Source organism: Simochromis diagramma, unplaced genomic scaffold (genome assembly GCF_900408965.1).
Source record: "Simochromis diagramma unplaced genomic scaffold, fSimDia1.1 OVJJ01000304.1, whole genome shotgun sequence".
NCBI classification, from domain to species: Eukaryota; Metazoa; Chordata; class Actinopteri; order Cichliformes; family Cichlidae; genus Simochromis; species Simochromis diagramma.
In genome coordinates this window covers 7429584-7448291 of record NW_024387030.1, presented here as the reverse complement: position 1 = coordinate 7448291, position 18708 = coordinate 7429584, and the positions used below count along the sequence as shown (strand labels likewise).

Sequence of the window (18708 nt, the reverse complement as noted above, 5' to 3'; positions counted from 1 at the left end):
TTTAAATACGTAACGGCAATACATGTATTCCGTTACTCCCCAACACTGCTAATAAACGTGCTAATTCTCGATCGTAGCGGCCTATGACTTTAACTGTTGTTTGGACAGTACACTTGTCCAGGCAGGTAAGAATTTTTAAGAAAAACCTGGGAAATCTGCATGAGGTGTTTACATTTCTATCAGAAAACGTCTCTCTGTTGCTAACCAGAATATACTAAAAAGTTGTATACATGTATAAAAAGTTCTTGCAATGTAAGAAAGAGTAAGGCCAGTCACTGTCAGTGGTAGCAGTGAAGTTGCCCTTCAACTGAAAGCAAATACAAACACATTTTCTCAGAAGAGGTTTTATTGAAACAAAAAGAAACACATACTCTTGTGTCACCAGTGCACATTAAAGGAATGTTAATTACACATAAGCATATATTACATAGATGTGCACTCTTCAAACAATTTATTAGGTACATCTTGGTAATGCTGGGCTGGACCGCCTTTTGCCTTCAGCATTGCCTTAATTCTTTGTGAATTAGATTCAAAAAGGTGCTGGAAACATTCCTTAGAGATTTTTCTTCATATTGGCATGATAACATCACACAGTTGCGCTCACGTTTTCATTCAAACTTTGACCACGTGGCAAAGGTGCTCTTCTGGACTGAGATCTGGTGATTGGGGAGGTCATTTGAATACAGCCCCCCGCCCAGTCTCCTACTGCGCAATTTCGGTGAAAAATGTAGCCTCAGTTTAAAGTTCTTAGCCGAGAGGAGTGACACCCAGTGTGGTCATCTGACGCTGTAGCCCATCTGCATCAAGGTCTGATGTGTTGTTAGTTCAGAGATGCTCTTTTGCATACCTTGTTTATAACAAGTGGTCACTGTTTCCCTCTCAGCTCGAAGTACTCTGTTGTACCTAATAAAGTGGTTGCTGAATCTTGCTAGCATGACTTTACTGGACTACACAGTAATTGGTGCTATGTTCTCAGTTTGTATATTTTTTTTTGTGTGTTTTCTGATGCATATAGTTGCATAATTGTGTCATTTCAAGGTTTTTATTCAGTAATCACAGAGATGAAGTGATGTACTAGCCTTTTGCAAGGATGAGTCAGTTAAAATGCCTTAACTGTTTTGAAAACTGCATTAAGAATGGTAAAAGTGATGCTCCTGATGTGAGAATTACACCAAAGTGATTGAGAACAACTTTAATATCTCAGTGTTGACTCTTGATTCCAGTAGCTTATGACAATAAAAGTTGTATGTAGAGTGTACTTGTCTAGGCAGGTCTTGATTCTTAGGAAAAAGGGTGTTTATGCAACATTGAAATCTTGTGATTTCAATGTTGGCAACCAGGATATATTAAAAACCTGCAATAAGCTGTTGCAGTAAAGTAAACTTTTAAAAAGCGTTTGAAATTTTTATATAATAAAACCAGTCGTGTTTTTTTATAAAAGAAAATAATTATTGTAACAGTGGAAGTAGCCACTGCCTGCAGCCTCGCAGCTTTACATTTGTGTAACAAAAAACACCTCACCCATCGATTTCTGTGTGCTTACAAGCTGAGTCACAGCAATCTGAGTAGACAAAACCTTACAGCAAACAACCAAAGTACAAAACAAATATTGTTCAGGACATATAACTCAGATCTTTCTAAACTGCTCGTTAATCCAATACAGAGAATGGTTTGAAAAACAGAAAGTGTCAGTGAGCGGTAACGGGTGAAAATACCTTGTTCATCTCATGGTCATAGGAGAATGAGTACCTTGACCTGATAGGAAGGCAACAGCACCTCAAATAGGCATTTGTTACAAACAAGGTATGCAAAAGAAGACCTATGAACGCACATGGCACAGATGGGCTACAGCAGCAGAAGACCTAGCTCTTTATTAAGTCTGCCATTTGCCAGCTAATAAAGTCTGTCGGGCGAGTCCTGCATTTGGGTCCACTGCCTGGCACACAGTACTTCATGATACCTTCAGTCATCACATCTCAGTCGAGTAGAGCAACTTTGGGATGTGACTGAAGAGGAAATTTGAATGAGGAGCTTAAAAATCTGCATTACACTTTTGAGAACTGCTTTAAGAGAGAAACTGTAAAACAGTCATTAGATAATACAAATAACCAGCCAAAAATAATAACAGATTCATTACACACCATTTCAAATACTTCACAAAATGTAAATAAAAGAACAGTTTTCACAAATTGTAACACAGGTCTGCTTGTTTTAGTTCTACAAAAATAATAAAGATGTGGGGACCAACATATGCCAAGAAAATATCACGCGTATCATTATTGTACATCACTGGCACTGGTTGAACTGTTGATACAAGCCAGTGTGGATCTGTGCTTTCATGTGTGTATGTCAAATTCTGACCAAACTATCCGAATATCACAGGAGAAATCGAGACTTATTATACCAGCAAACATTTTCCAATCCTATTTTGTTTAGTTTTGGTGAATTATAGTTTGTTTCCTGTTCTTACCTGACAGGAGATGCATCCTGTGTGGCCTTCCACTGCTGCAGTCTATCTGGTTCAAGGTTTGAAGGATCGCTTCCGCATTACTTAGTTGTAATGAATGATTATTTGAATTATTGTTGCTTTCCTATCCTATTCTCCTTTGAACTCTGGTATCAAAAAACTCCCAAAAAAACATGCAAATAAAGAAAACAAACACATTGATACTGCCTTCCTTGGGCATTTTCTCTTTTTCAGATCATAAGATGATTGTCTGTAAACCCTAGAAATTTCTTTGTGGGAAACAGAACAAACAGCTGGCACAAACAACTGTGTCAAATTCAAAGTCACTTAAATCACCTGATTTAACTGCTGCTCAGTTTGAAGTTCAGCAGACCATCTTGAACATGACTACGTGCCTAAATACAGTGAGTAGCTGCCATCATTGTGTCTTGAGATATTTGTGTTATGCTGTGGCATCCAGTGTACTTAATAAAATGGCCAGTGCTTTTTTGAATTCTGTTCATATGGGTTTTCATTGCATGTGCAAAAATATAGTCCAACACGGTTACAAAAATTTCATTTGAAATTGCTGTTCCTGATCTTTGTCTCCGTCTTCATCTTCATCATTTCTTTCAAATGGTTTCCATCTATTTCTGGATCCACCTTCAGCTCAGATTTGCCTTTACTCTGAACTCACTCACATTAGTTTCATCACATCAGTAGCAACAAAATGCAACAATTTTAGAGATGTTTGTTCAAGAAATAATGGTTATCAATAATGATTGATAAGCTGTGTTGAAATTCTGCCTTCAGTGGTTATCATTATACATCACAATGGGAAAACTACAAAAAATGTGTTTGGCTGCAAGAGAAGATGTTCAGAGTTTTGCAGAAAGGTTTTACCAAACCAGTTTCTTGACTCATTAAATTTGGTTTATAGAATGAGATGTAATACTGGGATTTTGACATGATATTAATGACTGATGGTAATCTAGGAGCCACTGAAAACTCATACATGAACATTTAAAGCTTGGAACACTGTTGTTGCAATACAATCTTGGTCTCTGCAGTGTTTCTAACGTCACGGATGAAGCACCAAGATTAACTGATACACATGATCATGGACATTTACCAAGAGTTGTTGTGAATTTGGATTGTCAGCAGAGGGCAGTCTGCGACTATCTATGGTTGAAAAGACCTTCCTTGGCTTCCTTGGGTAATCTTGCAAAGATAAGAAAGCCACAGGCATGGAAGTGGGAAGTCACATTTCTGCATATTCAGTCCACAGGGATATGCAGAGTTATCTTACTCCCGCCTCTCTCAGTTTCACAGGGACAGATGTGCCCAAATGCATTTTGCATGATTTTATGCATCACTGATCTTTGGAGTTTAAGTTCTCCTGTCAATGAGAGTCTGAACTGTTTTCATGCACTCACACTGAAAACTGCATCAAGATGATGTTGATAGCAACTCTGACTCTCGTGTTGGGTTTTCTAATGCAAGGTGAGAATTTCTAAACATTTATTAACTTTTTCATTTAAATGTTTTAGTTTTATCGTAATCTTCGCTGGTGATTATCAAGGTTTTTTTTTTTGTTTATCATTTCAGATTCCTTGGCCAATAAATTTCTTACTCAGGCTGATAAATCCAAACCTGTCAGTCTTGGTGGGACCGTGACCATCAGCGCCACAGGAAGTTCAGATATTGGTGCTGATCTCAGTTGGTACCTTCAGAAACCTGGACAGCCTCCCAAACTTCTTATATATCAAGCATCAACTCGCTCCTCAGGAACTCCGTCTCGATTCAGTGGCAGTAGATCTGGTTCTCAGTACACTTTAACCATCAGTGGGTTTCAGGCTGAAGATGCTGGAGATTATTACTGTATGGGTGTGCATACTGGTGGAGTATGCGCACAGTGATTTAGAGCTGCACAAAAACCTCCTTCAGTCTGAGTGAAGGCTGCAGGTGCAGAGTGCAGTGAAGAGACTGTGATGAGAATAACCGGTCCACTGAACACAACAATAGAGTCATCAAACACATACACAAAATAAAAGTTTATAATAAGAAGTTTTAACATAAAAATGTATATCATTTAATTTTATCTTTTCTAAAACATGGCTGCTGCGATGGATGCATTGATAGAAAAAAATATTACATCCCCATAATTTTCCCCTATCGCTATTGTAATTATAATATAATGAACATGTTAAGCTTTATCTTTAACTCTGTTGCGCAAAAGTATGAGATTCACAATGCAGCATAAGGTTTAATAATTAAACATAAAAGCTCTATTGCAAAACTAAGTAAATACAAACACAGTGTTTTATTGTACTTTTATTTCATGCTGTAAGTTACATTCCTTATTATCAGAGATGGGCAGTAACGCGTTACAAGTAACGCGTTACTATAATCCGATTACTTTTTTCAAGTAACGAGTAAAGTAAGGGATTACTATTGCAAAAACCGTAATTAGATTACCGTTACTTTCCCGTAGGAACGCTGCGTTACTGCGTTACTAAAACCGTGATTTTTTTTGCAAGAATGTCTCATGACAGTGACGTAAGCAAGTGCGGCGTTCGTGACAACAGCTGTGTGCAGATCAACAATGGATCGACTGCGGGAGAGAGTATGAGCGTGCAGCGTTTAAGGCGTGGAAGTACTGACCTTACTTTAAGTTTGATTCCATAAAAAGTGACAAAAACATTAGTGTCCGTTGTGCGTGGGAAGAAAACTTCTTTTTACAGCGAAAAAAACCCCTAAACTTCCAAGCAAGCACCGAGTGCGCTACAAAGTAATGGGAAATTCACAGAGAAACTTGCGGATTCTTCCACTGACCGCTGCGGCACACCTGCACCAGGGCAAACCTCCGCCTACACCACTCCTGCTTTACAGGTGAAAATAGAGCAACAGGACCGCTAGTCTTTGACTTTATTTATTTTCTGCTGTGTTTTACTTGCATCTATTTGAAAGAGTGAGTGTAAACACAAAAAATATATATATTTTATGTGCTGGAATGTGCAGAAAATAGGTTTAAATAGGTTTAAAACAAATTTCTTCCAGTCAGAGAATGTTGCATATAATTAAATTTTTGCTTGATGCATAAAGTTAAAAGATTAAAACTAATAAAACAAGTTTTAAAAAAGAGACTTTTCCATTTGATTACATTTTGTATGATGGATTATGCAGAAAAAGTAGAATTGGGCTGAAAGATCTATCACTTTATCACCTATTCAGGTTGTAAATCGTGTTTTTAAAAAGTAACTAAGTAATTAATTACTTTTGAAAATAAGTAATCAGTAAAGTAATGGGATTACTTTTTTGGGGAGGTAATCAGTAATTAGTTACTGATTACTTTTTTCAAGTAACTTGACCAACACTGCTTATTATAGTGGGCAAGAAGCAGAACATGAATATGAACATTTCTCGAAAGATCAAACATAGTTTTACAGACACACTGGAACAGAGATCTGTAGATTCGAAAACATCATTTGTAGACAGGAAATGTTGCTGAAGCTCTACTCTGAGCACTGGTCAGGGTCCAGGGTTTGAGTGACGGGGCTCTGTCCACTCAGACTGGCCTCACAGCTAACTGAGCCCGCCTTCCTCCACTGGTCTGCAGAGAGGCTCAGGGTGCTGCTCCAGCTGTAACGACCATCTGTCCCCAAGACCTCGAGGCTGTTTGACAGCCCTGAAGATGGGCTACAGCCCCCCACCTTCCAGCCCAGCTTCCAACCTGAGGGGAACCCTCCAGTGGCCAGACACACCAGAGTGGCACTGCTTTTCTTCTCCTCCTCTTTAGAAGGAGGGAGGACAGTCAGGGTGGGCCTCAACACACCCACTGGAGGAGACAGCGCAGAGAGAGGAGAGAGTCAAAAAGGTGAAGAAACTTTGAAAGGCGGTTATATGGTAATCTATTCCTATATCTATTGAATAATACTTCAAAGTGAATAACTCATCTCTGTGATAATGTTCCTACATATAAATGAACCAAGCTGAAACACTCATGTGAACAGTCAAATCTTTGTCATCTGTTTCTTTCACTTCCTTTAAAACTACATTTAAAGTTAATGAGCCATGAACACCAAGATGATCTGCAGTTACTCTAAAAAAAAATCACCTTTTTAATTTGGCAAAACTACGGATCACATTTTAAATCTAAAAATAAGCAGATATTGAAATAATGAGCTAAAATATTACAGCTGCTCTTCTGCAGTGTTACAATTTTAATTTATTGGTTTATTTTGACTTTTCTTTTGACCTTAATTATTAGCAACATACAAAAACCTAAAGTTCATTAATTAGTATTATTATTAGTATATGTAGTATTATTAATACTACATGTTTTGCAAAGTAAAAGTTTTTGGTACTTACAGTCAACGGTGAGTTTGGTTCCTCCGCCAAAAGTGTACCACAGTGATACAAACTCACTAAGTGGCCGCACAAAAACCTCCTGCACTCAGAACAAGTATCTAAGCACTTAGAAAATGTCTGCTACCCCAATACTTAATCTAAACGGCTACATTTATGCTAGTTTGATTCTAAAATGCTTTAAAAAGAACAAAATAATTTTCCTACAAATAAAGATAATATCTTGACTATCTACAAACTGGAAATAGAAACAATTACTGTCTTTGTAACAGAGCATCTAACAAAATGCTTCTCAATACTGACTACTAACAAAGCAAATTTAAAGTAAAGTAAAAAAAAAAACAACTCACAATTTTCTATACTTTAGATTTCATACTAATCACACTCAAAATAAAACGTATCATTTGCAGCCATGGACACCTTAGTTGCAATCCCAATGTAAATATTTTCTTCAGTTGTTTCACGTTGCCTTCAGTGTGTTGAGAACATAGAAATCATTTCCATAGAGAGGAGGCTTTGCATCATCAGCTGATCCTCCAGAGAACTGAGAAGGTTTATAGTCCTGTGACTTCAACACTGCAGGACTCACATCTGTCAGTCAACACAGCAGAAAGCACAACCACCATGACTCTCATCACCATCCTCATCTGGACGCTGACCTGCTGCTGTTTTACAGGTTCATTCACTCAGCAACATTTCCAACATGATGTGCTGCTTTTTCTCTCATTGATTTCTGCTGATAAATGAATGATTTGTTTTTGTCTGCAGGATGCAGCGGTCAGGTGACTGTGACTCAACCTCCAGTACTGACATCTTCTCCTGGAAACACTGTCACTCTGACCTGTAGGACCAGCCAAGCTGTTGCTAGCTGTCGTGATGGTCTGTGTATGTACTGGTATCAACAGAAATCTGGACAGACCACAAAGCTCCTAATTCGACATGTGAGCATAAGACATTCAGAAACACCAACTCGATTTAATGGCAGTGGAAGCAGCTCTGACTTCTCTATGACCATCAGTGGAGTTCAGACTGAAGATGCAGCAGTTTACTACTGTAAGAGTATCCATGTAATAAACAGTGCTGATGTGTTCACACAGTGATTTGCAGTCGTACAAAAACCTCCCTCAGTCAGACTGCAGAGACTGCAGCTGCTGAAGAGGAAGAAACTGACACAGACCTCTGAACACAGAGCTGGCAGTAACCTCACTAAGTATACATTTCTTATTTAAAGATACATTAAATTAAATATTTGATTCTGATCATCTGAAATATATATAAATATATATATATATATATAAAATAAAATTGTTTCTAGATGATACAGTGGTGACAGCTAACAAAGCAACAAATTCATACACAGACACTAGGGGTGGTTTGCTATTCGCTTCACTTATAAGAGATTTTACACCCACGCTGAGGTTTTAGCACTGATGGTTCTGTAAATATTTAAATAAAATTATATTTTTAATAAGAATAATAGTTATTGTTTGTTAATGTTAGTGTATGATGCATTTGAAAGTAATTTGGAGCTTTTGGCTGGAGGATTAAGACTTAAAAGGAGAGATAAATAGATAAGTAGTAAGTATTTGTTTGCTGTTTGTTCCATCCACTAATCTTACTGCGTGCATTGTCCAAGGATTAAATGCTATTGGACTGGTTAAAGGTAATGTAGGAAGACATTGTTAGAATGCTCAGTGTCAAATTTGGATCTCTTTCCAGGTCAGTGTGGACTAAAAGGATTAGCAGACATCAACAAAAAGCATTAAAACAGCATGCAAACAGCACACTACAACAGACAGCTGGTAGCTCAGAGTACTCAGCTGTATTGATCACTAGTTTCCCACTGCATAAGACAATACTTTATATTTTTCCTTTAAATTCTTTATATGATCAATCGGGTGTCACTAGCTATAAATTTAATTCTGCTTGAATAACAGTGTAGATTGTAGTGTGTAAACCATGCTAGTGTGAGAGTGGTCATCTTTTCCTTCACAGCCTGCAGGGTTAAAGTTCATGCCTTCAACTTCAAACTAATTTGAGCTTCTTTTTGTACCAAGATGGTATTATTTACTAGTTTAAGTGACAAATCATGACATTAAAGCTACCCAGTGTATGTCCAGACCTGTTAATCAGTTTTACGTCATAGCTGAATAGTGAGCGCTGATGCTGGCGTCATGCCTTTGGCCTTGCCTCTGGTAATCCTGCCAGGACAGGTCATTCCTCAGTCTAATAAAAAAGTTTCATGAGTAGAAATCTTTGCTGTATTATTTAAAAGAGACCTTGCGATTAATTTATAAAACCTTCCTGTAATTCTTACATTATGCTTCTCAGCAAGTACAATATAACTATTTAATTACATACATGTGAGTAAACATGCACTCAAGAGCTTAAGTTGCAGATGACAAAGTGCATGAAGGTGCATTTTTGAATGGGATGACTTGGACACAGGTAGTAATAACTCATAATGAGCTTACCTTTAGCCTCTTTAATAAGCCTGAGTGTCTCTAAAGGAGACTATGTTCGCATGGGATAGGGATAATCCTTTTAGACACTGCTTTACCAGGAACAAGTCAGTCAACGTTTCCTCCTTCAGACTGGATGAGCTCCTCAGAGTTAAACAGGACCCACATTTCTTCAGGTACACCTGCTCTCCTCTGCCGTGGATCTCGAGAGATACATACCGACAATTCTCACTCATCAAGAGATTCGGATATCTGCTGCCAGCGACGGGGGTGGGGGGGATTTGCTGGGATACAGACTGAGCCTGAATCAGGATGGAATGTCTGCAGAAGTTATTAGAAAATATAGTGTCTCTGAAAGTCAGGGCGTACGTGAAGGACTACTGCAAGAGGAATGGTCTGCTGACACTCTCGGTCTTTGCGGTAGTGACCGGCTGTGTGCTTGGATTTATACTCCGGTCATTCAACCTCTCCACACAGGTATGAATTAATGGATGAATGTATGAATAGAGAGAAAATCAAACTAAGACAAAGTGACTCACTTAGGCTCTAACAGACATTCGTTACATTAGAATGTTGTCCAGAATATGTAGAAATTAGTTAGGATAACTAACTGGAATAGTTATCCTAACTATTCCACTTAGGATAAAAGGAATAGGCAATGAGTACTCTTGACATGTTGACATGTCTGCACTGAGGCTGTAGATAAGGTCCGTTATGCAATAATGAGAAAGAACACAGACACAGACAATCAGTTCAGAGGTAAGAGGAGAAGATGAGCATAAACAACTGAACAACTGTAAAAATTTTAAATATCAATACTGGATTATATGCAACTTTGTGTATGTGAAATAACCCAGGATTCAATCAGTTTTATGGAGTTTATGAAATGTTATTGGTTTGATTCACCAAAAGAAAGAAAAATTAATCTGTTTCCTTTCAAATACAGTGGTATAAAGAAATAACTTGTCCATTATTTGAGCCTCATAATGTAAAATAAACAATAAACACAATTTCCAGATTCAATAAGTTTAGTTTGTTTCCCAGGAGTAGTTGAAAATGAATGAATTAGTCTGTCATTCCATACTGAATTTCTCTCAATGTTTTGTTTTTTTCCAGCCTGTATTTATGATTTTATTTCCATGTGTAGCAATGTCTCATTCAAGGTTACAGACTACAACCATGAAGTCACTGTGATGTAAGACGCTCTTAAACTGAGAAGCTTATGTGTCCAGTGTGGATCCTCAATGTAATCTTGTCTAGTAGCAGGAATGCTCTAAAAGTACATTTTTATTTCCATCCAATGATCAGTGAAAGAATCTGTGAAACACAAGCATACTAACTTTCTTTATTATTAAGAATTTAATATTAATCAAAATTACTACATGTGACTTATGCAAGAGCAGAGTTTGGATGTTCTCTCTGCACAGAGAGATACTCTGACCTCCTCCCACAGTCCAAAGCCATCCACGTTAGATTAACTAAATTAATTTTAGAACCTAAACATAATTTATTGGTGATTCTAAGATTGGGTTAAGTCTGGATACGATAGTGTGTGGTTTCCTTTTTTCTGTGTGTTGACCATCTAATGAGGTAGCAACCTGTCCAGTGTCTACCCCTAACCTGACTACACTACACTACAACAGGTGACATATTCTGTACATACTTCTTGTAAATAATGATTTTTTTTAAAACTGTATTGAGTTCATTGCAGGCAACCCCCCCCCCCCCCCCCAAAAAAAAACAAAAAAAAAAAAAAAAAAAAAAAACAAAAACAAGTCCAAAGCTCAACTGTTCCTGTCTTTAACAGGCCAAGATCTACTTCTCCTTCCCTGGAGAACTGCTGATGAGGATGTTGAAGATGCTGATTCTCCCACTTATCACCTCCAGGTAAATGATAGCTTTGATTTTTAAATCAAATATATATTTGAAGGAAATATTTTTACAGAATTTAGAGGTGTGGAATGTCCTGGTCACAAAGATTAATGGTACAGTCATTCAAGAGCTGAGATGCTGGCTTTGAATTTGGTCTGGGACATGTGTTGGATGTCATATTTCCTATTGCTCCACTTCAGTTTGAACACCACCAGTTAAATGTCACTACATCTATTGAAAATCTGCAGCCTTAGAAAACCAAACAACTAATTCAAATCTACTTCAGTTCCAGTCTTTCGTAAAGCCAACATCCATAATCACACCTCTTCTACTTTCCTATCCAGTCTTATGTCTGGCCTGTCAGCCATGGACACCAAGGCAAGCGGTCGTCTGGGAGTCCTGACCATCACTTATTACCTGTGGACGACCTTCATTGCTGTCATCGTTGGTATCGTGCTGGTTATCATCGTTCACCCAGGGACCGGCTCTGAAAAAGACAGTCACCATTCACATTCAGGGCCTGTTATGACCTCCGCTGATGCTCTGCTGGACCTCATCAGGTTAACATTCACACAGAAACAAAAGATTTCAGTCTTTCATCTATTCACACTACTGTTCATAGCAAACCATGCCATATCTGGCGTTCAAACATATCATCTCTACAGTGGCACCAGAGATTATCTAAGGAATTATACGATTTTTCACTGAATCAGGACATTTTAAAATGCTGATGCTGCTGGATGAAAGCTAGCAGTTGTGTCAGCAGGATGTGCTTGGCAAAAAATAAAATAAAAAAATAAAAAAATAAAAAATGGCAAATTACTCAGCAGCAATCTGAATCTAAATTGTATATTGTTGCAGTGAACATTAACAGAGATGCAAACTCTGTAAATATTTACTTTTTCAGCAAGCTTTTTCTCTTATATATATATATATATATATATATATATATATATATATATATATATATGTGTGTGTGTGTGTGTGTGTGTGTTTTAATAGAGCATTTCACAAGATCAGCTTTTAGAGCTCCCGGTAAAGTGATCTCTCTTATATCTGTTTCATATTCCTTAATTAATCTCAAACTAAAATAAATAAATACATAAATAAGTAGAAAATGACTTAATTTGGTATTATTTGGAAAATCACATTTCCCACAAGCAGTACTTTATTAATATGCAGAAAAACCCTCATTCAGGTTTGGTCACCTAATCACAAAATCTCTTCAGATAGGTTAGATTTCCAGAAAGACATGAGAGCTTTGCAGAAATCTGTATTCATCAAAACATTAATTTACATTTGAAATTAAACTGTTTCTGGCAACAGTGGAGGGATTTTTAACACAGAATTTAAATGATAAGCTTTAACATCATCCTTTAAAATCCTTGTAGCATTGTTGCAATGTCATTACCCTTGCAGCAGTTTGACTAAGAATAGGGAAAGAGTTAATTGTGACTCTTTAAGCTGACACTTTCTCAGAAGATCCTACTGCAGAGTCACTTTGTTAGATTGAACCTGTACTCCTGTACAGGCTCAGGCTTATTGACGGGCCATTCATGTCAAAGATCCACTTATTCTTAAATGAGATTAAACTGGAGAGCTGTGGTGAGGTGCGCATTTCAGTCGTCTTATGTGTTTGGTGCCAGTGTCACTGACGCAGGTTGAATAAAAACAGTCTGATGATGCTGGCTGTAGCTGTTCAGCTTCCATCAACCTTAACATGTGAAACTCTCTGTGCTGTTATACTGTGTGAAAACGTAACCTGTGTTTTTCTCACTATTCTTATAAAAACTCATTAAATCTAGGAAACTATTCTACTGGAGACATTTACGGTATATGATGACATATGAGTACAAGTAGTGGGCCAAATAAATATCCGCTATGTAAAACTTATTATTGTAAGAATAAATGGAAGTATCAAAAGTTAACATACTCCAGAAGCAAGAGAATTGAGAAATGGCAGTACTGTTCAAGCCACTCGAGGTGCTTTTTATATTCTACTGGCTCATTTTAATGATAACAGTATATTATAAGTTGATCTATTTTACAAAATGATGCAAAATATGCAATTTCATTTTTAGTACTAGCAGTTAGATTCACCATCTACAAGAACTTCCTACTGTAAACAAAAGTGAGACTGTGTTTTATTTATAAGGTTTACAGTATAATTGCTGGTTAATCATTGATCTTATTATTATCATATTATTATAACAAAGTCTAAATGTTCAATAACTGAACACCATGACACTTTTTAATTGATGATTTGAGCCTAATTATTTACATACCCATTGCATATTTTTACATTTTAAGCTTCTGAAGATTTCTACTGTGAAAAACTGTATTTGTGCATCCCAATAGTTATACTGAAAAAATACTAACAATTTGTTTTTAATATGTTTTTCACCCTCAAAACCATCACAAACAGTACATACTTTCTTCAAACATAAGATTAAAAATATTTAAAAACTCAAAAACGCTGTCTCACCACACACATTTAGTATCTAGCTTTTCATGCTATTTACCAGTAGGTGCATAAATGAGGCCAGTTGTAAAAGAATTATAGAAAATCACCTACGGCAAGCTTTTTTCTTTTACCCGAGCAATCCAAGCACTTCTCGTCCGTGCTTATTTGGTGTCTAACACAACCCATTATTGTTTTTAAGGTCAACAATAAGTGCTGACCATCATTTCAGAATCTGTCACACACAAGTAAATGATCTAGCTGCCATCAGTTGAACTGTATATCATCCTACACATGTGATCATATGGCTTCTTTCTTTTTATTGTACATTGCAGGAACATGATCCCATCAAACCTGATTGAAGCAACTTTTCAGCAGGTGAGTCGACAACATGGAGTTACTGATTGAGAACTGCGCAATATTATTCAAATTTCAAATATCAAGATGCCCGTAGTAAAAGATCTATATGGTTGTTCTTTCATTTCATGCCAGTACCGGACAGATTTGGTACCCATTGTACAGAACAATGACGGAAAAGTGTCTCAGACCAACTATGTATACGTCATGCCCGATTACCACAACCCTCGCCTGGGTCATCCAGTCTTCCTGGAGATCACCCCTGCACCTGACATCAAGTATAAGATTGTCCCAAGTACAAGCAAAGGCATGAATGTATTGGGGATTGTCATCTTCTCAGCTACAATGGGTAAGACAATCACCATTCAACTTTAATGTTTTATATAACAATAACCATGGGATTTTAAAATAAGCTAGCCTATTCAAGATCATAAATAAGTTACATGCTGACCATGCAAATGCATAGATACATTATTGCATTGGTTATATTACAGGACATAACAACTTTTGCACTGGCAGGCTGTCTCATGCCATCTCTCCACATGTCTCCATTTCAAAAGTGATAAACTAATGACTTTTGATATCAGAAGCAATGTCTCTATTATCAGCATAATGTGCTTAAAGTTTCAAAAGTAAATGTGACGATGCATTGGCCGATGTCATATATGCAGAGAAAGTAAAATTACTTTACACAGTTCAGTTGCATAGTTCTCTCTATAAAGGAAAATAAGTTATGGGAAGTTTAATACAACAGTAAAAAAGAAGTAAAAAAGGATGTGTTGAACAAGTAAATTATATCCACTAAGTGCATAATATTGGATCTGAACATCTGAAAGGGCACAAGAAGGTGTGGTTTTAAAAAAATTCTTTATTTTGCAATGTGGCACAAGCAAAAGATTTTGTAGACTAGTTTTAATTTGCAGCAATGCATTGTGGTATTTATGTTTTTTACAACTTTGTCTGAAAAGTACTGAAGTTCTGATCATAATATTGAATACCTGAAGTGGAATAAAAAGTACAGTATTTTCTAATTGAAATATTGTACTCTCACAGATCATGGAGACTCACTAAAAGGAGCTAAAAATTTGAGATTTATTAGCAATGTCAGCAAAGCAAGAGCTGCTCTGCCTTATAGCTTATTTATATGACTAACCAACTAACTACTATGCAGTTAGTTAAATTTTGTAAAGTCTTTTTTTCTTTATCGGGATAAGAAGGTTGCACCACAACTATTAACAAACAACCGTGCGACTGTGTTATCTGTTCTCAGGTCTGCTGCTGGGGAAAATGGGGGAACGTGGCACACCACTTGTCAATGTGTGCCAGTGCATCAACGAGTGTGTTATGAAGATCATCAATGCTGCTATGTGGTAAGGCTGCACTCTCTCTGTCTCCCTGTTTCTTTTTCTGTCACACACACAGATACACGCTACTGTATCACGCACATGCATCCAATAAAAGACAGACTACACAAAGTTCACACAGCAGAGCCAGATTACATCCAAAAATAGATCTCATGGCGATTCGAGGAAAACTCAGTGGTGTATCTAAAGTGACCTCAAAGCTTCTCATTGGAAATGAGTTGACACTTGAAATACAGTTATATGAATGAAGCAAAGAGGACTCTTTCTATATAAAATTAGTGCTACAAACTCATAGGTCAATACATCAGGCAACTCACTTGAATTGTGGGAAGCACCATGCATGTACGTCAGAGAAAAACTTGGAGCTTCAAAGACTGATTGTATCCATGTGTACAATATGTGATTTTGAACATGTAAAGTCACGTCTATGAGCTTCAGCCTGCTGCTATAACAGCTGGCACTCTTCTGATGCCTGGCAGCATACAACATGGGATTTACTCCCATTCAGACAGAAGAGCATTAGTGAGGTCAGCAAACTGATGCTGGATCACAGTTGATGTCTCAAATAATCCCAATGGAGTTGTTTGGGGTTAAGGTCAGGATGGAAATCCTTTCCTGTAGGGACACACACTCAGAAAGAAACAAAAAAACGTTCATATATTTTCAGGAGTCAACGTGGTAAGAAAATGAATGTAATTCATATTCTATCTTCTCTTCTTTGAAGGTATTTTCCCTTCGGCATTGTGTTCCTGGTGGCAGGAAAGATCCTGGACATGCACGACCCAGCCCATCTGGGGGAGAAGCTGGGCATGTACTTCATCACTGTCCTGTGTGGTCTCTTCGTGCATGGCCTCATCCTGCTGCCTCTCTTTTATTTCTTCTTTACCCGCAAAAATCCATTCACCTTCATCAGAGGGCTGCTGCAGGCTCTTGTCATTGCACTGGCTACATCTTCAAGGTAAGAGAAAACAGACATTTTTATGTGTTATATCCCACCAATGTAGATCTTTCTACATTTCTAACTAGGACATTTTACCAGTCCTTGGTTCAGATTGAAGTCTGCTGACTAACCTGACATCCTTTTATATCCTCTGATTTCTTTCTTTGCAGCTCAGCCACGCTGCCAATCACTATGAAGTGTCTCCTGGAGAACTGTGGAGTTGACCGGCAAATTGCTCGATTTGTGCTTCCAGTGGGAGCCACTATCAACATGGATGGAACAGCCCTGTATGAAGCAGTGGCAGCCATCTTCATAGCTCAAGTCAATGAGTATGACTTGGACTTTGGCCAGCTGGTCACTATCAGGTGAGAATAAATACTGAGAACAGATGCTCCCCTGAGAAGTTCCTTGTGTTGAAAATCTGTTCCCCTAACATCTTTTCCTCTGTCTCATCAGTATAACAGCAACCGCAGCCAGCATTGGAGCAGCTGGGATACCTCAAGCGGGTTTGGTTACAATGGTGATTGTCCTGACCTCTGTGGGTTTACCACCTGCTGACATCTCCTTGATTGTAGCCATTGACTGGGTGCTGTAAGTCCCACAAAAGTTATTATCTTTAAGTAAGTCTTACTATTTAGCTAAATTGGTCAATTTGTGATGAACTTTTCCCCTCTCATTTCATCAGTGATCGATTCAGGACAATGATCAATGTTCTGGGTGATGCCTTAGCTGCTGGGATTATGGCTCATATATGCAAGAAGGACTTTGATAAATCAGCAACCGCTGCTTCTGCTGCGGTACCTGCTGTTGCCAATAAAGAACGGGTAAGGACCGTTTCTGTTAGTATATATCAAAGTTCACATAAATGAAAGATTTCAAAAATTCTCCCAAAATCCAATCCTGTATATAGTTAATGAACTAGAAACAAGAGTCTGCAACCTCAGTTTGCAGGTATTTATCCTTAAATAATAACAACAACAATTTGTATAGCACTTTTAAAAACACAGAGTTACAAAGTGCAGTTTAAATAAAGCCACATATTGATGATACGTGTACATGTTTAAACATACATACAGACACATAATCAGCCATACTGACATACATTCATTCCAACATACACACATACATGCAAATAGTTGCAAACTATGGCCAAAAATGAAGGGGAAAAGATTGAGCAAACAAAAAAATCGAGTTTTCAGCAATCGTTTGAAAGAAATAACAGAGTCAGCTGATCTGATTGACTGAGAAATCTGGTTCAGTTTGGACGGAATAAACAATGATCACCTCTGGTTTTAAAATCAGAGCCTGGAACAGTTAGGAGACCCCGTTAGACAATCGGAGAGGCCGGCTACATGATAAGGTCTTAGAAGCTCTGGTATATAAGCAGTTCTGCTGAGGACAGAAGCCCCACCCACCTGCTGTTCATCCCTTTGTTTATGAGGGGCAGCCAATTAAGAGAAAGTGAACTTTAAAGAGCTGGAGAAGCAGCTGGTGCTAAACCACCTGCCCTTCAGTAGAGAAACCTTGGTCCATAAGTACCTAGGTAAGGTACATGCTGTAATTATTTTGAACTACAAATCAAATATAATGTCAAACTTGGCAATGGGAAATGAAAACACATCAGTCCTCCCCAACACCTCCTACCTTTGAACTAACTGTAGACCTACCGCTGTCATCTTCCCTACAGAGAGACACAGTAATCTCCTTTGGCAATCAGAGCGTGGCACTGTCTGATGCTCCGCTGATCACACATCGCTGCGATTATGTGTTTGAAGTGGATGGAGACAACGTGCTGGAGAAACCCGTGCCCTGCTACAACCTCTGTCAAGTCTGAGACACTTTACACGATGCCTTCTACAGCACGTAGATGCACCTACAAAGGCACTAACCGAGGCTCTAAAAGTTCACTCAAAGCCTGTGCCATGCAGAAACCTGTACTACTTGATACAATGTACAAAACAGCATGTCTCTATTCAGCTTTGCATGTAGAGAGATGTGAGGAGATACATTTTATTAAATCTTGAATGTCTGAATGCACTTGCAGACAGGAACATACGTCACGATGACATGCATTGGATGGAGATCAGTGTTTATCAGTTCCAGGGGGACAATTAAAATCCACAGTAGACCCGTCATAATGAAACATGACTGCAGTTTTAACTTAAGTCTAGGTTTTGAAATGCCTTAACGTTGCCTCATTTTTGACAATAATGCTGAGACCTTGAAAGACTTGAATGTTATAAGGAGCTAATAGACAAAGAGCAACAGAACAGGGGCTTTCTCTCTGTTAGACAAGGTGTTTATGCATAAATATTAAAGCAAAATTAAGAAATATACCAACATATCCCTAGCAAATTACAATTATAGCATAATCTGTGTTTTTATACCACTGCTTTTAATTTTGTGTTCATTTCTAATAAAAACCTGCTACATACCAG

General features: G+C 37.8%; 1 protein-coding gene and 2 gene segments (V, D, J or C); 2 read left to right on the top strand and 1 right to left on the bottom strand.

Annotated features, from left to right (window-relative positions):
* Positions 1-3876: 3876 nt before the first annotated feature.
* On the top strand, positions 3877-4629 carry LOC120739706. The segment is given in 2 exon segments: positions 3877-3949; positions 4055-4629. Coding segments are annotated over 2 exon segments (360 nt in total).
* Positions 4630-5758: 1129 nt separating this feature from the next.
* Positions 5759-9512, bottom strand: LOC120739764. The segment is given in 3 exon segments: positions 5759-6284; positions 6818-6896; positions 9375-9512. Coding segments are annotated over 3 exon segments (540 nt in total).
* slc1a8b (solute carrier family 1 member 8b) lies at positions 9144-18693 on the top strand. The gene is made up of 11 exons (XM_040041589.1): positions 9144-9753; positions 11084-11163; positions 11493-11708; positions 13945-13987; positions 14102-14315; positions 15237-15336; positions 16055-16288; positions 16441-16635; positions 16727-16861; positions 16956-17094; positions 17958-18693. The coding sequence occupies exons 1-11, from the start codon at positions 9589-9591 to the stop codon at positions 18102-18104; spliced, it is 1668 nt and encodes a 555-aa protein (XP_039897523.1). The 5' UTR covers positions 9144-9588; the 3' UTR covers positions 18105-18693.
* The last annotated feature ends 15 nt before the right edge of the window (positions 18694-18708 follow it).